At 43.7% G+C, this 21,727-nt stretch overlaps 2 protein-coding genes and 1 long non-coding RNA gene across 5 annotated transcripts; 1 reads left to right on the forward strand and 2 right to left on the reverse strand.

Moving 5' to 3' along the window:
• Nucleotides 1–602: 602 nt before the first annotated feature.
• fbxo32 (F-box protein 32) lies at nt 603–9,967 on the reverse strand. 3 transcript variants are annotated; one of them, XM_030071684.1, is made up of 10 exons: nt 9,688–9,967; nt 8,813–8,937; nt 8,439–8,488; nt 8,212–8,304; nt 5,253–5,346; nt 4,142–4,326; nt 3,506–3,688; nt 2,579–2,722; nt 2,059–2,152; nt 603–2,018 (listed from the first exon to the last, which is right to left on the reverse strand). In XM_030071684.1, exons 1-9 carry the CDS (start codon nt 9,798–9,800, stop codon nt 2,063–2,065), a joined length of 1,077 nt encoding a protein of 358 aa, XP_029927544.1. In that variant the 5' UTR covers nt 9,801–9,967; the 3' UTR covers nt 603–2,018; nt 2,059–2,062. The 3 variants fall into 3 exon arrangements, with proteins under 3 accessions (XP_029927544.1, XP_029927543.1, XP_029927542.1); XM_030071683.1 differs by having other exon boundaries at nt 603–1,986; nt 2,031–2,152; XM_030071682.1 differs by having other exon boundaries at nt 603–2,152.
• Nucleotides 9,968–10,019: 52 nt separating this feature from the next.
• Nucleotides 10,020–16,717, forward strand: LOC115373343 (uncharacterized). The gene is made up of 3 exons (XR_003929527.1): nt 10,020–10,175; nt 14,586–14,706; nt 16,614–16,717. It is a non-coding gene; the product is annotated as an uncharacterized LOC115373343 (long non-coding RNA).
• On the reverse strand, nt 15,346–21,339 carry klhl38b (kelch-like family member 38b). Its single transcript, XM_030071681.1, has 5 exons — nt 21,052–21,339; nt 18,104–19,318; nt 17,322–17,463; nt 17,085–17,190; nt 15,346–16,604 (listed from the first exon to the last, which is right to left on the reverse strand). Exons 2-5 carry the CDS (start codon nt 19,315–19,317, stop codon nt 16,315–16,317), a joined length of 1,752 nt encoding a protein of 583 aa, XP_029927541.1. The 5' UTR covers nt 19,318; nt 21,052–21,339; the 3' UTR covers nt 15,346–16,314.
• Between the last annotated feature and the right edge of the window lie 388 nt (nt 21,340–21,727).

Genomic DNA, 21,727 nt, shown 5'->3' on the forward strand with positions numbered 1-21,727 from the left:
ATTTTTCTTTTTTTTTTTATATATAAAAATATGAAATCAATCAATTATTCTTTCAAAGTCAACAAACACTATTTAAAACAAACATAAAAGTACTTTCAGTATTGTCATTGACTCATCAGCTAAGTATGTGGTTGTGTTGGGCACCCACTGTGTGAGAGCCACAGTGCACTTTCATCTCTCAGTCCAGAGCATGATGAGCACTGACAGCGAGGTAACTCAGGCAGCGGCCCTGGGACGTCCAGCCCTCGCTGCTGACAACTTTGTGGGGTGTGTTGTGTGTATGAACAGTTTGGTTCGACACCCCCAATGTTTACCCATGCCAACATGTACTTTGCCAAGGGGCTTTTCACTGCCCTCTAACAAATACCATCTTGCAGTTCCTCCTTTGTCCAGCAGAGAGCAGCATTTTGCTGTGAACAGACAGAGCGGCAGCCCAGATCCCCTGGAGCTCCAGTTCAGGGCCAGTGAGGAGCATTCGTGCTTTCCCAGGCCAGGAAAACATTTGAATAGTTTTCCGACAGACAACATATTTTTCAGTGCGTTCAAGCAAATAAAATTCAGGAATGTGATTTAAAAATGATAAGAGGTGCCGACAAAAAGGGTTGTTTTCTTTCTAGTTATTTATTTATTCAACAGAACATAGAACAAAATGCATTGCACAGCATGTACATCACCTCGTCACCGTCTAAGCAGTAACAAATGAACGTCTACGTGAAAATTGCACCATTCTACAAATACTTCCATGCCTTTGATACCCAACAGTGCAAGTGTGCCACTTGCCAGAAACCTAATAAATAAGTAAACACATGGTCTGGGTATAAAAAAAAAAAAAAAAAAAAAAAAAAAAAAAAAAAGCATCATGCAGGCGGCCATAGGAAATAAAAAGTTTCAGCTGAGCAGTATCTCTTTGGTTTGAAAGCCCTAGCTGTTGAATACCTTGTCTTGTGGAGGAGCCATTTGTTTAGGATAAAACAGCATCAGATTGTGAAAGAAATCGCAAACAAGTATTAAGCTGTACCGTTTTCAAGTTTCATGATAAGGCACACTATTGTTATATTGCCATATTTCGATTACAATCTTTGGTAATACTGCACTCAGATGCTGTTGGAGCTTCAGCAGCCGCAACAAAAAAACATAAGCACACACAATCAATAAAAAAAAACTTTTCAGTAATATCAAAGTTTTATAAAAGTGTAAAAGAACAAAGCAAAATAGAAAAGACAGGTATGTTAACATATCAGAGAATCACATTACAATTCTGGTGATCAATTTACCCACTCCATTTCTCATGTTCATCATTTTTACTGTGCCGGAGCAACTCAGTTTCCCCTCACCCCGTCCCAGTGGCAAAACAAACACAACAAGATCGCAAACTTTCTCCAGATCCCAAACACACTGCATGTGCACAGGCCTAGAATCGCCTTGATATTAAATGAATCACAATTTCAAACGTTAAACAACTCAAGAGTTTGAAAGGTTTTCCTACTTCCCGTGTCGAAAAGACTAAAAAAAGATTTAAAGCCAAAAATCAAATCAAATTCTGCGATTTAAAAAAAAAACAAAAAAAAAAACAACTCAAGCCTTTTACAGCTGCCCTCAGTGAAGGCCAGCGGTGTGTTTTCAAATTCACGCTAAACCAGGACCAAACCCTCTCCAACAGCTGAGAATGTTCCCTTTGTCCCGCTCCACGTCCCTCCTCCTCCCGTCCACACACCTACTGCTACATGTCCTCCTCTTCCTCCGTCACATTCACTGGCTCTCAACGGCAAATTTCCCAGAGTGCCTCTGGGCTTTTTTGAAAAGAAACTCTATTGCTTTAGTTGTCCCGCTGCCTGACTCCCCCCACCCACACTCACACCGTGCCTAAATATACATCCAAGAATTGATTGTGCTATTAACAAAAACATAGTACATGTCTATGTACAATATGTACAATCAGTTTGTCTGGCAGGGTTTGGGGTAGGGAGTGTTTATACATATATATATGTGTCCATATGTGTGTGTGTGTGTGTGTGTGTGTGTGTGTGTGTATCTGTGTGTGTGTGTGTGTGTGTGCGTTTGCTTAGAAGTTGAACAGGTTGATAAAGTCTTGAGGAGAGAGGGACATCGTGCAGCTCTCGGGGTTGTTGGCGGTGCAGGGATGGTTTGTGTCCTGGGAGCAGAAGCAGAGACAGTGATCAGTGTTAAAGAGCTTTTTTTCTCCCCTGTGTTTTTTCTAATCCCAAGCAAAGCTAAGTCCTTGTTACATATTAGCTTCATCCAGATGCCATTTGAGAGAGAAGCTCTTAAAGGAACACGCCAGTGTTTTGGGAAAAACACGCCTAACTTACCCAGACTGAGACAAGTCGTTAAATACTTAAGGTTTATTTTTTCACTTTGCTGGAGCTAGGCTAACAACTCCCATAGACTTCAAGTCTTTATGCTAAGCTAACACAAAATGCTACCCATGAGAACCGAACCACTGGACATACAGAGGTGAAAATGGCATGAAACATCTTGTCTCAGTGTGGCTAAGTAATAAAAAGAGTATTTTGCCCAACACGTTGGGGTGTTCCTTTCAGCATGCAGGCTCCTGTACCTTCCAGAAGAGGATGTGGCAGTGTGTGCAGAAGTGCAGGGTGTCGCTGTACTGCTCTCTGTGAGGGTAGCAGCGGCTCAGCTTGAAGTACATCTTCTTCCACTCCAGGTGGCCCTTATCTGACACCATCAGGCGCTTTCGGATCTGCGGAGGAGGAAAACAGAGAGAACCAGATGAGACAAGAGAGGACAGACATGATGTCAGATTTTTCCAACACCATTAGATAGAGAAGAGAAAAGAATATCCATAGATATCAACTTTAACGTGCGCTTTCTCAGTTATTTTGCTTGCTCTACAAAGTATTAAAATGACTATCGGATTCAAGGATGGAAATTGAAATTTTTTAATATACAGTAAAACATTGGCACAAGTCAAACTGTGGCAGGATCCTATCCAACCCCCTGAATGTAATGGATAGCACAGCCACATCGTCACAGTGACAGATAACGGGCAGATTGAGATAATCACAGCCTGAGTGACTCTAGTTTACAGGAAAGCTTCAGGATAACTTAGCTCAAAGCACATGACCATCTCGCCACTTTATCAAGTGATTGCTTTTCATTTGCAAGCACTGTGCTGCTTTATCGTGGTGTCGGTATGCACACTATGCCGCCTCCTGTTTTCCAGCGCCGTGTTTTGTTTATCACAGATTCTTGACCTGAATATTGAGTGATTTAAGGACATGCACTCTTTTAGCCGTCTCAAGCATGTGCCATGTAGGTCACCTGACATCAGTGAGACTTGGAGATAGCTTGCGGGCAAAGAGCAAGACAGTTAACCAGGAGCGCATGGACATGTGGGCGTGTTTGTGTTAAGAGACAGAATAAGAGTAAGAAGGTGTGTCCATCCTTCTCTGAATCTGCTGCCTCTCTTTGTCCATCTTGCTGCTGTCTGTATGTATTCAATCATCCGTTTGTCTGTGCATACCTGTCTGTCGGTGAAGTGGTACTGGCAGAGTCTCTTCCAGAGCAGACGGTCCTCAGTGAGGGCGCCCAGGGTGGGACACACCTGGCCCAGGCTGACCAGGTCCCTGCCGTCCGACAGACGCTGCATGATGTTCAGCTGCAGGCTGGCAGGCAGCTCGGTCAGCGTCATGCCTTTAGAGGTGGGCTGTAGGAAAGAGGGACGCACAAAAACTAGTGTCACAAATACAATAAGTTCAACTCCAGTTACTGTGGCTCCATGTGCACTGTTATAATCTGTAATCCCTCCATGCACACACACCTCACCTAAAATGTTCCTCTTATTTTCTCTTATATTTTATTTCTTACATTGTAACTAAACTAAATGTCTTATGAGCAAACTGGACAGCTACACCTCATAGGTCTTTATCTAATGAACACTTACTTTTCTATACTTCTATGCTACTTTTATACTTTGTGGAGAGATATTTTTAAGATAGTAAAATGAGGAGCTGTACTTAAAAGCCTTCAAGAACTTCCTAAAAAAAAGTCTTGTGGCCATCTTCTCGAAGTAGTTCTTAAAACAAAAAACAAAAAAAAAAAAAACCACTTTTGTGAATCGAGCCCCTGGTCCTGTACAATATCCTGGGCAAACTCCTACCCTGTTGATCTGGATGCTGTCCAGCTGCTGCTGCCACTGCAGGATGTTCTCCATGCGGTGAACCCACATGTTGATGTTCCCCACCAGGACGGACTTGCCCATGTCCTGGACGAGGGTGCACAGGGACACGTAGAGCGTCTGCAGCAGCTCCTTGATGGGACGAACGTTCTGCTGGTCGTCCAGGACTGTGGACAAACCACAAGCGGCAGAGGAGATCAGAACAGCGCTACATTTCCAGTAGGTGATGATGAGGACAAAAGGTCACTGACTCAGGTAATTAATTTGCTGGGACTGATTGGTCCTGCTGGCTGGCACCAACAGATTACTTTAAAGTTCAAACCAACACAATCACGAATTCAAGATTAGGTTTTGTTGTTTTTGCTCTCGCCAAAGCCTAAATTCCCAGGCAACACAAGATTAGTAGCAGACAGGCTGAAGAGTGAAATATTTATTATGAATCATTGAAAAGCGTATTATTAAGCCAAATGTTTTGGAGCTGCTTTGCTCTCGCCTTGTGCCGTTCATAATATTTGTCCAATACGTTTCATAACGGCACCTAAACAACCTGAATCTCTGTTTAGCGGAGGGAACATTTGGTTTACACTATCGCTTGCAGAGGGCTCTGGTGACTGTCAGTGTTTTCATGGTGCCATTAAATCACTAAATCCACTCCCCAGCCTGTCTTTAGATGTCGTCAGGGCTCATTTCCTTACCTGCTGGTACAAACAAACATATTTGTTATAGTACATGTGCCAACGAAGCAGGAAGGTTTTATCCATTTTGGAAGACATTACACGGCTATGCTCTACTTGTCTTAAGTACAGCCCCATTGTCTGTGTCTCCTAACGCTCTCGCCGCGCCGCTTATGAGAGAACAAAATCCACATCTGAGTCGGGGCTGCAGAAATGTGGTCAGTGAACTGCGCGTCGTGTATTTGAACTGACAAGAAAAGAAAATAACGTGTCGAAGTCAAAGGCATGAAAGAGTCTGTGTATCTTTGTGTGCGCGAGGGTTTCATGTGCACCGAAGAAAAACAGGCAACGGAAAAATAACATTCTGAGAAACATTAGACAGCAAGGAGCGGGAGAGAGAGAGAGGAGGCCGGCCTCACCTTTCTGTACCACTCTCTCCAGGATATTCATGTAGTTTTTCTGCGCCACTCCGCTGAGCGAGGGGAGCTGGGACTTGGCGATAAGCTCCAGCAGCTAGAGCGGAGAAAGACAGAGACGGGCAGAGAGGAGAAAGGGAAGAAGAAATGTTACATAAATTTCACCCCGTCGGCCTCTGAAAATCTCCGCTCCATTCCTTCATTTATTTGCCGTTTGTAATTCTGCATTCTTAAAAAGGCGCTCGCGTTCCTAACGATAAATGCTGTCTAGAAAAGCACAGGGCATATTTGGAGCCGTTCCACCGGGTCATTATTCTCAACAGAGGCCGGAGGCTGGATCCAAGGAACACATAACAGCATTCTTGGCAGAGTTCGGCCTCTTCAGGGAAGAAGCTACTAGAAAGGTGCTGGAAAACAAGCTCTCAGGTTGTCAACAGCAACGTCGGCATCAACACACTGTTTTAAATCATTTGACTCCTGATCCTTGTGACATTCGAATTATTCCGATCATTTGACTGTCCGTGCGCTTGCGTGCCTGCGTGTGTTTGTGGCCCTTGGCCGGTGGGCAAGCAGCGGGCCCCGGGGTGGCATGTCTGGCATGCAACAACAGAGGCTGTGACATCATGGAGAAACTCAGCTCCCCCTTGCTCAATCCTTGAACCACAGCATGTGACCTTTGTCATCAGCCCAACATCAATACATCAACTCACTGCGGGCTACTTTGTGGGCAAACTGTGGAACGAGCTAAAACCCAAAGAGACACACAGCAGTGTTCTCAGCCCAGATATGAGAATTAACATCTGGAACATACACAGCAGCCGAGAGCACGCACTGCATGTGCTTTCCTTTTTGAACTTTGTGAACTGGTGAAGTTGGTAAGTGGAAAATATATAAACCGACTACTGGAAATCTGCACCGAGGCAAGCATTCAACCAACTCTCAGATAAAAAGATACTGAGCTTTGGTGTGTTTCAATTACCCAACTTTAAAAGCCCAAGAAAATAACCCGTCTCCCTCATCCTCTGCCTCCTTGACCTCCTTACTCATTTCAAAAGTCTTCACTCCTTGTTCCTTTCCATTCTCTCCAGCTCCATCCATCCCTATAACCTAATCCCATACCCTCCTTCTTTTCACAGCCCATGAAGTGCTCCTCTCTTTGTAGAGCAGCAGAGCAGAACAATATGCGTTTCTGTGTCTACTTTTAGCCCCTCGCTGTTACCTAAAGTGCACTTCATAACTTGGCTCGCAGCTCTTGCCTTTGCACTGACACAACAACCGCATTAGAAGTACTACATCTTCTTGTTATTGTGTAATGTCACTGATAAAAACCCGAGATAACTCCAATGTGTGTTTTTTATTCTGAAAATAACCTCTTTTTCTGTGGTCCGAGCACAGAGAGGGCAGCTTGTTGTCTCTCTGCGGGAGAATCTGATCTGTGTAACTGAGACCGAGTTAAATGAACCCGGCAAATGCCATCAGACACAACCGGTAAAGAGTGGTGACCTAGGACACCGTGTCCAGACCAGGCGCTAGTGTTACACAGTCATATTGTTCTTTGGGCTTACCACACTACACTGCACTCATAAGCTGGAGCCTGCACTGAAAGGTCAGCACAAAACTTTTAACAGTGGCAACACATTTGTGCAAAAAGAATAATTCATCTAAGAGATGAAATAGCCCAGAAATGGATGTCTATTCTGATTTTTTCCAGGTACATTAATATACACTATGAGATCAGATTCACCGGGTTTACCCTGGCCTTTATGAGTTTCTGAAAATAGACAAAAGGCAACAAAATAGTTATAAACACCGATACCCTGCAGCTGTGTTGGGCTGCCAAAATGGAAAGGCAATCCGTCCGTCTCCACCTGACCGGGACTTCAGCGGAGAATAGCAGTTTACAATATGAGTGCGACTGTCCAGAGCGGGCGGAAAGAGAAAGGGAGCGCAGTGCAAAAAGAAGACAGAGAGGAAAAAAAGAGAAGAGCAGCTTAGGGAAGAAGAGAGTGAGAAACAGAAGACAGAAGACAGAGAAGGAGGGGGTCTGGGCCTCTGGGGGGGGGGGGGTGGTCGCCTGACTCCCAGGTCTGGTTTCATAAACCCCTGCCGGGCAGTCGCACCTCACTGCACAGCTGTCAGCCCCCTTCACCGTCGCGGCGCAGGAGAACAGAAAACAGCACAGGACTCTGGTTGGCCTATGGCTGACCCCCCCGTCCCCTCCCTCCCCTTCCTCCCCGTAGCCCCCCACCCTCAGTGACCTTTCCCTTTCCCTGCCAAGGCCGCATGGGTGTCTCTGTGTCTGCAGCGGAGCCTCAACTCACATGGGACCACATGTGGAAGCGTTGATGGATAGGTCTTTCGGCTCAGCGCGGCGGAACGGCGGGGATTCCCAATGGGACTAAATATATATGTTCTGCGATGACATCCCATAATGCAATGCCACCGCTTTCCTCTCATAACCTTGGAGATATGTCACATCGACCCGCTCAGGTGGCCACGTTACAGCAGCCATTTTGCATCCCATGCTCGTCAATATTTGACTGAGCGGGGATGCCAAACAGCAGGAATGACAGCAAAGTATGCAGATTAGAGTGTGTCATGACTTTAATATTTACTGTGCGATTCAATTCAGCTCCAAACGTTGTGAATTCTGTATATCATTGGAGAAATGAGAGTGAAACTACCCAAAAAGCACAAACACACACAGTCCTCCTCCACCCCCCACACACAAACGTGCACACACACACACACACACTCCCTGGGTCAATATCATCTCCATTGAGAGCCCCTTGTCTGGAGAGCATTGATAAGAGCCTGGCAGAAGCCTACACACCCTCAGCGTGAACCTTAACCCCTCCTCGACCAGTGACAAAACATCTGCCACTGAGATGGCATGTAACACCCAGAGAGACAGACAAACAAAAAGGGGACGGAAGAGAAAAGAAAGAGGACGAGGACTCACTCTGACGACGTAATTAAATCTTCTTGTGTCCTTGATGGCGCTGCAGAAATCTAAGCGGTTGAAGGCCTCTCCCAGCGTACAATATCCGTGGCGCTGGGGGAATTTAATTATCAGGGTATTAGATTCCAATCCTTGGCTGGGGTGTAGAGTTTTCTCAGCATGTTTACATTAGCAATGACGATATGAAAAGTTGATATGAAACTAAATTAGGATTGCTCGCTCGTTACCTCCTTGGTGCTCCCTTTATGAACGTAAATCCACTTCTCCCTGTGGAAATCTGCAAAAAAAACATTTTTTATTAGTGTCTGCCCTGATTAGGAAGCTGATGTTATATGATATATGCACACATTTGCACACACACACACACACATGCACACATGTATGTATGCACACCGACTGTGAAATGATTTGAAATTCTTCATAAACCATGTTATTATGAGCAGTTATCCTCATGAATGTTACATAATGTATCCTCCAGAAATGACTTAGGATAATATTTCATGTTTTATAACCCCACATATGAAACAACAAAATCTTATCCATTGTTTATTTATATACACATATATAATTCCAATTCTGGGGGCCTTTCAGTGTGACTCACAGGGGACCTTGGTGTTGTTGTTCATGAGGTCCTTTTTCCTCTTCTTGGCAGCCATGTCGTAGTTGAGAGAGAGCAGCAGGTTCTCCTTGTTGAAACACTCCTCCTCCTCCTCGGCTTTGCAGTATCTGGAATAACATAATGAGGAATGTTTTCCTGTCATCACTAAAAGAAAAAAAAAATCACCTGATCATTTCATTTTAGGATGCAGATCCAATCGTCTGCATTTTATTAGAAGTGGATGCCTGAGCGAGGGGCTTATGTGAGCTGGTTCATGTGTGCTCAGAAAACAGTGAGGGTGTCAGATTTCCAACTTTTCCATTCCTTGGCTCTACCTTTGTTCTACATGTGCTTTGCAAAAAAAAAAAAAAAAAAAAAAAAAAAAAGGCCTGACAGTAACGTGCATGGCCAGGTACAGATGATCTGAGCAGGCTGCTGCCCCGCTGACAGTGTTGTCTAATCATTCTGGAAAGTGGACAGACTCAGCAGACGTCTGTTAATCCAGTCACTTGTTGTGTGGTTATTAATAGCTCAGTGATTAGCCTGCAAAGGGAGCGCTGCCCCAGAAAAACAAAGACACGGACAAAGATTTCAGGAGGATGGAAACAAAGTTTAGGTGCGGGCCTGTCGCTGCGTCCCTGCTCACAAATCGCTTCAGCTTTGAACTCCAACATGTTGCACGGACATTCCTCAAACCCCCCCTGTCTCTCTCTGTCTCTGTCTCTGTCTCCGTCTCTGTCTCTGTCTCTGTCTCAGCTCACAAGTGATGGCGCATTCAAGTGTTGCGCAATTTCAAAAGCAGCACGATGGAGACAACCAAAACACATCCGCGCACCACACCACACACACACTACACACACTCCCCGTGGGTGACAAACCTCTCCACGGACACGTTGTTGTTTTTGTCGTCTGCTGTGGTCTTTTTCCATCCCTCCTCGGTTTTAACCCAACTCTGGCCAGGGGACCTCCAATCCTGTCCCAGAAAAGGCATCTTCACTTGATGCTGCTACTCAAACAAGGACCAAAAAAAAGTAATCAGGAGTGAGTGCAAGCTGTCGGTGGCCTGATCAAAGTGCAGGAGTGCTCCTGGCTCGGTTCCCGGTGTGTGTGCCTTGCTCAAACTGCTTTGTCTTGGTTGTGTTTCGGCTCTACTGTTGTCATTGCGCAGCTCTTCTTATATCCTCCAACTCGGAACCCGGAAACACTTGAGGCCCGCCCCCTTTGGAAACTTCCCTGCAACACGTGGCTTTGTTTATCATCTTCAGCGTTGCAAAACTTCTTGGGGACGTGAGCAGGCGATCCCAAACTTTTCATGTCAAGGACCCCCCGGATGGACACGCGACACCGCCGACCCCGCTTTGATAAGGTTTTGAACCGAGAAAGCCCATGTGGAAGCATTTTCGGTGTCGGTGGAGGGTTATGTAACTGTCTTCACCGTGAGAGGGGAGGATACAGCTCTGAAGCGAGGAGTACACGATCAGCCTCATGCACTCCTTATTTTCCCCCCATCCCGTGGCTGAAAGGGCCCCCAGACCCCACTTAGGAAACCACTGGACCCGCTCTGTGTCTCACTGAAATGAGAGCAGTGTAGTGCAGTTTTCATTCCAGCACTGGGCCTGTGAATCCCCTGATTCTTAGTCACTCTTGGTATTATAAATAGATAATCTTGTCCTCAGGATTTCACCAGAGTGTTGGGTTGCTTTGTGCATGTATTTATTTACTCTTGGTTTATCTGGGGTGGAGGGCCAATATTGTTTCTATAAAAAATTATCCATGAAGATGAGACAGCGGTATTTTTGTTTTTCAGTTTATTATTACTTTTATTTTTTGTAGCTGGTGTATTAATTTGTTTATTTTGTTTGATTGTATTTTATCATACATAGATTTTTTTCCTACTGCCTTTTTATCTCTTTTACTGTCTTTATCTTTCAACATCCTGTTGTCCTCTCTGCTGTATTTTGCATCTTTTGTTTCCTTGTTTTTACCTTATCTTGATTTTGCCTTCATATTGTAGTGCTCTCTCTGTTGTCATTTTGCTTTCTGATTATTCTGCTTTGCTCTGTTTTTGCTGGGTTTTTAAAGGTGTTATATGCATAGAGCTTATATATTATGTTTCTTTTGGACCACATTTGTGAGAAAAGATGTAGTGGACCTGGGTCTGCTGAGGCCACTGGGTCAGCTCTTATCAGCTCAATTAAACACGACATGTGTCGACACTTATAGACGCACAGCCCAGGAGGATTTTGGGAAACTCGTCAAGCAAACAAGTTCAAATAAGTTCAAAGTATAATCCTCTTTGTTTATGGTGAAGAGTGCCTTTCTCACATCCATCTGCTTTTTAAAAGGCCAACAAAACCCATTCAGACTCCAAACACCGCATCTGTTGGCTACCAATAAAACGTCTCCATTGAAACCAACACGGATGTAATTACGGGAACTGTGGTGGCTTGTTAGAGTGGGGTGACCAAAGAAATCGAATTCAGTTTCTGTGGAGGGGGGGCCTTTGTGCCTGGATGTGATTTTTTTTTTCCTAGAATGGCAAAGGTATGACTAAATTGATGTGCAATCATTCTCTACAGCCTTTTCTTTGTGTTAGCCGTAACCAACTTACGCCTGACTTTAACCAATAAGCTAAAATGACCACTCGACTCAAAATGTTGAAAAATGACCGTCATCCTTGGGAAAAAAATGACCGTCATCCTTGGAAAAAAAAAAAAAGACTTTCTGAAGGGAAAGAATTGTGTATTGGATTCGTCATTAACAGACAGTAAAGCTGATAACGAAATGCACAACAAGGAAGTACTTCAGTTGTCTTTCACCAGAAACACACTCGTGTCTAATCACTGATCCCTGCCTTAAAGGGCTGAAGTTCACTTCCTGGGAACTGTGTGTATCTGCAGCATGAGAAACATTAATCCTCTGTGTGGATATTTATTCAGTCTCAGGAAACTGCAGTGGTGTGTGTGTGCAGAGCTGTGCATGTGAGTGATGCACTCCTACAGGTCTGTCTGTTGATCTACAGCATGAGGAAGGAAGACAGAGGAAATTCCTCGATCACCATAATTCATGACACGTTGTACTCTGAAAAATATGTCAGCACACGGTGTACACACACACACACACACACACGAGCAACAAGTGTGCACTTCTTCCACAAACCAACAGGCCTTTCTTGCTCCCACTGGGATGCAACCTCTGAGTGTGTTTCCACAGTCTCATCACTGATAGTTCCTGTCTCTTTTCTGGAGGATATTAAGTGTTTTGACCCATCTTGTATATTTAATTTGGTGCCTTTTAGTGAATAATAATGAAAAGAGTATTTGAATGTAGAAGCAAGGTCATAAGCAATATTGTTTTCTCAAAATGATCTATTTAGATCTATTTTAATTGGGGCAACATTCAAATTATGCAACAACTAGGTCGAATTTAATTAACTGAACATCACAATTACACCACCTCTGACTGCTCCCATACCACTGGAGTCCCAACAGGTGCGTTTGCTGCCTCATGTCAGGGGATGTAATGGTCAGCTCTAATGTGAGCAAAAGGTCAAAGGTATTTCACACGCTGCACGTCAGAGAATGCCAATGTATTCATGATGATATAGCGCATTGGTTATTATGTACAGAGGCAGCAGTTACAGATATCACTTTACCTGCAACTGTTCTGCATCAGTCAAGCAGATTTTCCAAACAGTTCCCCATGTGGACGGACAGGCAAAAAACACAAATGTAATTTTAGGAGGTGTGCAAGCTTGTTAGAGTGGGGTGGGGGTGGCACCTCTGTGCCTGGAGGGAATTTTTTTTTTCCAAGGATAGCGAAGGGATGAAATAATTGACTTACATTAATTCTCTTACCTTTCTCTAATGTTAGCCCTAACCAGTTTATGCCTCACCATAACTTTAATCCAAACATTAACCTAACACTAACCTTAACCATTTAGCCAAAATTAACACCCAAAATGTGGAAAATTTTCCCAAGACTGGTTAAGTCTTGGGAAAAAATCTAGCTGCCTGGAGGGGAGGAACTGGGCCTTGGATTCGTCATTAACAGACGGTAACAATGATGATGAAGTGCACAATGAGGAAATACTGCAAGATCTTCCCAATTATTCCCCGAGCGGATGGACAGCAGCAGCAGGGCGGCAAGCATCTAAAAAGCGGAACTTCCTCAGATGCTGCATCTTCCCGACTGAGAGTTAATTGGTGTGTGAACGGCAGGATTAGATGGCAGTGTGTAAGATGCTGTGGTTCCCTGGAGTCTGTTTAAGTCTATTTCCAGAGTAGGCCAGACTAAAACATGACTTGGAAAGTCCCAACAAGTGCTTGGTCAGTTGGCAACTGACGGACTGACTGAGTGGGCGGCGATGACCTCAAGCTCAAAACAGTTTATGTTCAATTCTTTAATGAGTCACGGCTCACATGGCATCAGAGGTACTGTGTTTAGTGAGAGGCAGCAGGGACGGTGAGGAGGCTCTCTCTCTCTCAGCTTCGGGTGAATCTCATCAAGATGATGCACGCTGAATGTAAACACTGAAGTCTTAGTTGTTGTATTTGATGTAATTCATAATGAAAAAAGATAAGCGTTCATAATATTTTGAGTTGCTTTAGTGCTGAGTGATGACAAATGTATTTCTAGGTGAAAAAAGCAAACAAACACAAAAAGCATATTGTTACCCAAAGTGACTTTTCCTACTTCTGCCAAGAGTTGTGTTTGATGCATGAACAGTGACTAATGACAAAGAGGAAGTTCCTAGTTGGAGTGTGTGATCATGTTTTGAATAGGAAAAATGTAAACAACACAGAGATTTAGATTTAGGCATGTGTAAACATTACTAAGAAACTTAACAGAAGACATTTGAAGGGTTGTTTTTGACTCTCTCCCTCCCTCTCTCTCTCTCCCTCCCTCTCTCTCTCTCTCTCCCTCCCTCTCTCTCTCTCTTTCTCTCTCTCTCTCTCTCTCTCTCTCTCTCTCTCTCTCTCTCTCTCTCTCTCTCTCTCTCTCCTTTCTCCATCCCTGTTTTTGTTGTGATGATGTTATGGTCAGACGAGACAGCTGCTCAGTCCTGCTTGACCCTCAAAAATCCATAATCACACACACACACACACACACACACACTAGCTCACAGACACACACACCTGTTGCTGTTCCTCGTGGATGAGTTTCATCACTCGCTCAGATTCTCTGTTGTGAAACCCTGGTCATCAATTTGTACTCTCTCTCTCTCTCTCTCTCTCTCTCTCTCTCTCTCTCTCTCTCTCTCTCTCTCTCTCTCTCTCTCTCTCTCTCTCTCTCTCTCTCTCGCTCTCTCTCTCTCTCTCTCCCTCTCTCTCTCTCTCTCTCCCTCCCTCTAGTCTACCAACCAGCACAGCAACACACTGGGCCACATGCTTCACGTGGTGTAACATTTGCCCTCTTGTTTGTTTCTCAAAATAACATCAGATCACCTATAGTTTTTCCAGTCCCCCACCTTTTTTTCCCCCACTCCACCCACTGTCCCCTAGACTCCATTTGCTGGCAGTAAGCAGTTGGAACAACGTTTGGCCCAGTGACCTTTGGGTTTCAAAGTAATGCAGGAGGGGTCACATGCAATATCCTCTGATCACATTATGTTTACTCTGCGTTAAATAGCAGACATTGTTCTCTGAAAGCCATCGAGGAGTGAAATTATGTAATAAATTCAAATGTTGCTTATCCTGTCAAGATTTAAAGGAGAATGATCGCCTTTGCACAGTGATAAGCATCTCTTTTTATCAATAATATTTCTCATTTTCAGAGAAATCCTCAACATTCGGTTGTTTTCCATGCATACTGCTTGACAAAATCACTGATGGGACGTTCGGGACGCTGTCCTGCTGGCAGGTTGGGAAGGGGATGTGCCACCTGCTGGCTGCAGGGTGAGTAATTCTGGCTCACAGTCAGTGTCATGTGATGCTGTTTCTCTGTCTCCCATTTTCCCTGTTTGTCTCCACTGTGTGTTTTCTAAACGAGCAAGAAATTAACAAGAAAACAAAACCTCAGCTCGCTGAAATGCTTTTGGACCACTCACGGATCCTCTTTCACTTGCGCTGATGACTTGGATGTGCAACAGGTGGAGCAAAGCAACAAGGACAAGCTGTTTCGACATGTTACTGCTGGATTTTCGCCGTTCTCTGTAAAATGATACCCATTATGTGATATCCCCTGTGCCTCCCTGCCTGTGCAGAGCCCAGGAAGCTGTCTGGGCATGTAGAGCCCATGTGTGGCCAGGAACGTGACTGAGGACATATAGACACGCAGGAAACATGTGCTGCTCAGATTGCATGCTTTCAACTGAGCAAGCACCTTTAGACCGCACAAAGACAGATAGATAGATAGATAGATGGTTTGACCTTTTTATTAATAATGTTAAAAAAAATAGCTTGACAGCAATACTGAAAATGCAAGCTAGACACAGCTGTACAAACAGGTCAGTAAACAAAATTTTACAAATGTATAAACCAATTTTACATCAAATACAAAAGACTGTTGTGTAAATCTGTTGCAACAGCAAATATGCATACACAGCTCATAATGTGGGACAGCCACACACACCATTAGCTTCATGTAACAAAGCATTCATGTATTAAATAAATCACCCTTCAGATGAAGGCATAAACCGTCAACTGCACACAAATTTTCTAGTATATTCATGAAATAAGTGATCAGTGTTTGAAATAATCCCATCAGCATCATACAGCAAAATAAAGGAATGTTTTGATTGCCCCCCTCCCCCATAATAACCATTGAATCATGCTGTCAAACACAATTATAGTATATTAGCAATGCCACTCACATGCATTGTCTATTTTTAGTTAATTATTTCAACTAAGAAGCATGTTTTGATCATGTCAGCAGTATGTTTTTACAGCTGCATGAAAAAAGGCTGCAATCTCACCATCATTGTGCTTACAGAGTACCAACTCAGTGACCTACAAGTTCATTAGCAAGAGCAACAGGTTCAGATCTGTATCTAAACAGCTGAGCATAGCTTTGACTCAGACCAAACAACACACAGCCCTGGAATTTAAACTTGACAAGTGAAATCTCATGATTTAGAGCAGGCTAAAATTTCACTTCACAATGGAGGATCATCCTATTTTTAGCCTGAGAATAGGACGTTCATCCATTGTGAAGGCAGACAGGTGTAGAATGTGTTTGGTATCGTGCGGCAGGGTCACTTGTTTTCATGAGTTCCAGTGTAAACAAAATCAATATCAAAACCAAAAACAGGAAAGTGCAGTTTCTGTGAAGGTATTAAAATAACTCAAGTATCACTGTTTGAAGCATCACACCTTTATATGAGCATGTGACTTAGCTGAGGTGTACTTGATTTGTCAGGGGCATGGAAGCAGAGCCATCACTAACCCTAAGTGGGAATAATCTTTCTATCTACAGTTAACACATCCTCTGCTCCATTTTCAGACCATAAAATGTCATTTTGTCAAAACAAAGATTCAAGGTCTTCATTTGAGGTGCTAGTCAGCTCAGATTTTGCCCATGTTCTGTGAGACACATGTCAGAGTCAAGGAGCCGTGGTCAAACAGTTTGTATGGCAAAGTTCCTTTGGATGTCCAAGTGTCTGTCTTTGGGTCATAGCTCTCAAAACTGTCCGAGTCCTCGATGACATCATGGCCGTTGACGTAACGCCCTCCGGTGATGTATAGCTTGTTGTTGAGAACGGTGGCAGAATGGTGCATCCTCCTCTCCTTTAGGTTGGCACACTTGATGAACCGGTTGGCCTTGGTGTCATATGCAATCATTCTCCTGGTGTATCCTGTAACAGGGAAAGAAGAAACGAGACCACCGACAACTATGAGAGGGCTGGCCACGTGTGGCTCAAGGAGCTGAGAGCAGTAATGAAACACCAGAGTTTTATTTCATCTACGGCCAAAACTACCAAATTAAAGGAAAGAGAATATGCTTGAATATGGTTCTTTTTTTCAAAATTATCGACTGTTTGTGTTGACATTGGTGGTTTTTGGTACACCTTAACTGAAACCTGAACCCATTTAACAAAACGGTTATTAAATCATGTTAAACAGTCAGTTGGCTGGCTATACAATGTACAACACACTGATGCAAAGCCTTTTTTCTTTCAAGCTGTTGCATGAATGCAAGAATATGTTTAAATCACTCTGCACATATGAACATGCAGTCTAGATGCCTTGCACCTATGAATTCTTCTGTTGTACAATGAATCATACAATTGCAATGGTTCACTTCAGTTTTATTAGTTTTAACTAACTATAACTACCTCCAATAATGTAGATTTTGTTGTCAAGGACTGCAGCTGGTGCAGATACGTTCTTCACCGTCCTGTTCTCCATCTTAGACCACAGGTTCCTGGCAATGTGATATACCTAGAAAAGAGAGAGAGATGGAGAGAGGAAACAGGTCAAATGAAAGCGAGTGAGTGAGTAGATTGATGAACGGATAAAGCAGAGTTTAAATGAATGCATGGATGAAAGATGAGCAGGACATTGTATTTTACCTGTATTATTCTGACCGGGTTCTGCATGGCATCTTCTCCTCCAAACATGTAGATCCTCTGGTCAGTAGCAGCCACTGCTGGATGCAGCACAGCCTCAGGCATGGGTGCCATAGACTCCCATTGGTTGAACATACTGTTGTACCTGTTAGTGGTGTTAAGTTAGGTGTATTAAAAATGTTAAATGTTCTCAAATAGATGAATTTCCTACACTGAATGTACAAAATACAATGGAAACTGAGCTGCAGCCCTATTTATGCCATGCTCATTTCAGTTATCTAAAAGGTTCAAACTCTTGGTGTGAGCTGTTTGCTTCTTTTTATCTACATTTCCTCCCTTAATCAGTTCAATTCAGTTCAATTGTATTTGTATAGTGTCAAATCATAACAAAAATTATCTCAAGGGACCCAACAGATTTTGTCTCATCTCATGAATCAAAAACTCCCCCATGAGTACATACAGCAACAGTAGAAAGGAAAAAAACCTTTTTAACAAAGAAAAACCTTGAGCAGAACCCGGTTCTGGGTGGGCAGCCATCTGCCTCAAGTCAAGAGTAAGTTATGAATGGTATCAATTCAATGACACAAATCAATAGCTGAATTCACACTAGCTCTTTTCACCTTGATGAAAAGAGCTAGTGTCCTGAATATTTTGTACATTCAGTGCTGGGTTTTTTTGTTTACTGCTTCCCTGCATTTTTTATATTTATCAGCACTGTAGCTAACAAATTTTCCTATTCGGGGATAAAAAACAAATCAACAAAAATTCCTAGAATTCCATCTCACCTCTCCACACTGCCACAGACCCGCCTGTCAGGCCCAAGGCCACCTAAGACAAAGATAAAGTGAAGGTAGGAGACACTCTGGTGGGCGAAACGTGGTTCCAGCATGGGCTCTGCCGTCCTCCACTGGTTGGTCTTGAGAGAGAGGGTGTAGACAGTCCGGTTGACCCGGTTGGTGCTTGTGGCCAGGCCTCCGAGAACATAGAGGACACTGTGGAGGCAGACATAAGAGGCTTTGTACAGACGGATGGGCAGCTTGGCTAGCCACTGCCACTTCTGTCTCTTCTCATCAAAGAGTAAGGCCTCCCGCGAAGTCTGCTCATTGTTTTTCCTCCCACCCAGAACCACCAACATGTCATTGTAGGTGTAGCGCCTCGGTGCAACCCAAAGAGGTTTGAAGTCAGCTGCTGTGTCGCCAATGCATTTTGTGCTGACAGAGAACATGAGGCGTCGGACAGAGTCAATGAGCTCAGTGCATAGGGTGGAGGACTGGATCAGAGGGTCATTGGCGATGAACTGGAAGAGGAAGGTGGGGTGGATGTAGCGCAGACGAACTTTCTTGAAAAGGTCACCTATGGTGCCGCGCCTTGATAGAGGGTCGTGGTGGATCCAAGCAACAAGTGTCTCAAAGACTTGCTCTTCCTCCGCACAGAGGCTATCGTCTTCAAGATATCCCATGAGCTCTGGTAAAGAAAGCTCACACAGATCCTCAGATGCTGACACATCGGAGAAGCTCTTCATGGCCATCTCCTTGGCCTTGGCTCTCAAACTGTTACAGTGCAGGATCTCAGAGAGTCTTATCATGCTCAAACAGTTGTCTGGGCTCAGCTGCTCCTGAAGGAAATGTGAACAGGCCTCGAAAATGCGACCAAATTGCAACATGGATGCTGCCTGCATCAAAGGCAGCACGATCTCCATGCTGATACTAATGAGTCCCGTGTAAACATAGTCAATGATGCTGCTCAGAATGGTCGATGTGACGCCCTTCAAGTCAATCTTTGTCTGTTGTCTCTCTATGAAGTTGTTGCAGAACATGGCTCTGAAGTAGGGGCTGCTGGAGACCAGGACATTACGGTGGCATGGGATCTCCGTGTTGTCCGAGCACAGGAACACATCAGTCAGGACATTCTCCTGTCTCAGTCTGTTGAGCTGCAGGAGTAAGTTAGAGGACTGCTCCTTGTCCTTGTAGTGGAAGACCTCGACTGCTGGTTGGTCCATGCTGAAAAAGGAGATGAAATCCTGTTATTGTCATGCGTGATTTTTAAAGTCCGCTGCATAAATGTATCACTGACAGTTGTAATTTGTGTTTGTTCCCCACAATCAAAGATCAGAGAAGGGACCCTGGATTGGGTTCTGTGCGTTAGTCCACACATTCGTCCATCAGTCGTGTAATTTCTGAGGCTCCAGTGGGCTGTTTTGGACAAAACTTGAGGAAATGGTGAATGGAAACTGTCTGGCCCACCACAGCACTAACAGCAGGCCAAAAAGTCCCCAGGCTTCAAGCAGCAATGTCTCAGACCCCATAAATCACACACTCTAAAAAAAAAAAATTACACCCAGAGCAATTTGTATCAGTTGTGGGGGACGTTATGGTCACTGTTGACAAGTTTCTCATATTTTCAGAACATACTCAGGCTTTCTTGTAGTCAGTGGTATATATATGTGTGTGTATATATATATATATATATATATATATATATATGTAAGAAGAATAGCAGTATTTCTCATCTCCATAGATTTTTAAGATGGGACAATTTCCATCGAACTGTCGTAGCATTCACCTATACCACACAATTTCTAATCCAAGACTTTTTAATTTTGATTTTGCACTTATAAGAAAGGTAAGATGTCAGCTGCCATTTGAGGACTTTGCCATTGACTAGCAGACACTTTGTGTACGGACGGCAGCCATGAAATCATGTGCCCTTGAACAGTTGCAGCAGCAGTGCATTTTAGAGCAAGAATACCAAGAAGCAGTTTCCCAAACATATCTCAGAGTTAAGATTATCTTAAATCCTTTGTATACCGACGACTAAAGATGTGAGCGGCATTAAAACAATTTCGGTAAACAAGCTGTTATCGATGCAAGGCCAAAGCCCACAGAAAGCATCTTAGAATAATCTTTACTCATACTGATTAGGATCAACGGTAAGGACCATGAGTATGAGCATAAAATATTACTTTGACTCACTGAGGAATAAGGAAGAAGAATGTTTCTGTGTAGACTAAGAATAAGAATACTAATCTGGGGATATTAGCGAAGTCAAATGCCCAAATAAATTCAAATGCCTTTTATAGCCACACAGTCAGGCTGCTGGAATTCGTTTCAGTACAGGGGATGCTTGGCCATAAATTTTACCATAAACTCAGGCATACAAATGAAACTTCTGGCATACCAGCCAGGTTCTCGCCCTTACCCTTAGACATTTCATAAGCAGGGCCCGTGTCTGTCAGATCGCTTTGAACACATGATGACTTCCCACAGCCTAAGCGGATCACAGCAGAAACACCTGCATAACTATTTTCTGTTATCATGATGCTTCTGGTGTGTGGTGGTGTTTCATGTCGAGCCTCAAACAACTGCTTTTGTTGTTGTTGTTGTTGCTGGTGGCGTTGCTTTATTCAAACAGGACAAACGCAACTGCAAGCCTTGGGAAGACTACATTTTAAACACATGGCATGGCATAAATATGATTATACCAATCTGTTGCCATAAATGAATGAATGAATGAACATAGAATACTACAAAGAATGCATTTTTTCAGATGACTGGACAGGATACAAAATATAGCTGTGAAGCAAAAACAGATAAAGCTTAAGTATAATCAATAAGTGATTTTTTTCCCCCACAGCGATGTCAAATTATTTCAAAGTCACACCAATATCAGGCATCAGACAAAACAACCCTGGAAGCCCTTTGTGCAAAGTTGCGCTGTACAGAACGTCTCTTACCTTTTTCCTCTTCTCTCTTTTTATATGTTTTCTCGGTGTCCTATTCTGTGGTGGAAGCAAAATCTCAGCAGCAAATGAGACGGCTTGACATTTTCCTGTTCTTCTTCTTGTCTCTCGTGTGGATGCTGTGTGACTGCCGTGTTCCAAAGGGGGCCGTCTCTTTGTAGGAGCGTGTGGTGTGCTGTTTGTTGTTATGGTCTCTTTCCACGAGGCCTCTGTGTACATTCCTGCCCTAAAAATAGGGCCTCTCTTTGGCAACACCGCAGCAGACTTACATGTGACTCTGAATGCTTTCTCAGTATCTGTCTGACTCTATCAATCTCTGTCTTCCCTTCAACTTTTCTCTCCTTTTCCCTCTCTCTCTCTCTCTCAATCTCCGTCCTGCTCTTATATTTCCATTTACCGACTCCCATTTTCTCCACTGTGGTTTTCTCTCCTTTCCTTTCTCCAGCTCATATTCTCACTGGCTCCCATCATCTCCCTCATTGCTCTCTCTCTCTCTCTCCGTCTGCCACAGGCTGTAGCGTGATTACAGCAGTAAAAACAGCACTGATACTTGATGAGAGTAATCTTGCCCTGTGCTCACACTGGCTGGCCTTATTTAACACATGGATGAAAACAGGATAAAAACAGGATTGAGTTACTGTGGTAGCAAAGTAAACAGAGATAAGTGAGG

The sequence above is a fragment of the Myripristis murdjan genome, chromosome 16, assembly GCF_902150065.1.
Source record: "Myripristis murdjan chromosome 16, fMyrMur1.1, whole genome shotgun sequence".
In the NCBI taxonomy this organism is placed as follows: Eukaryota; Metazoa; Chordata; class Actinopteri; order Holocentriformes; family Holocentridae; genus Myripristis; species Myripristis murdjan.

Coding starts and splice junctions, on each gene's coding strand:
- fbxo32 (XM_030071684.1), bottom strand. CDS start 9,800: ATGCCTTTTCTGGGACAGGATTGGAGGTCCCCTGGCCAGAGTTGGGTT. Junction 8,489..8,812: donor CAACAACACCAAGGTCCCCT/GTGAGTCACACT, acceptor TTTTTTTTGCAG/ATTTCCACAGGGAGAAGTGG. Junction 2,153..2,578: donor GCCACATCCTCTTCTGGAAG/GTACAGGAGCCT, acceptor TTCTGCTCCCAG/GACACAAACCATCCCTGCAC.
- klhl38b (XM_030071681.1), bottom strand. CDS start 19,317: ATGGACCAACCAGCAGTCGAGGTCTTCCACTACAAGGACAAGGAGCAG. Junction 17,464..18,103: donor GTCTGTGGCAGTGTGGAGAG/GTGAGATGGAAT, acceptor CACCACTAACAG/GTACAACAGTATGTTCAACC. Junction 17,191..17,321: donor ACCCGGTCAGAATAATACAG/GTAAAATACAAT, acceptor TCTCTTTTCTAG/GTATATCACATTGCCAGGAA.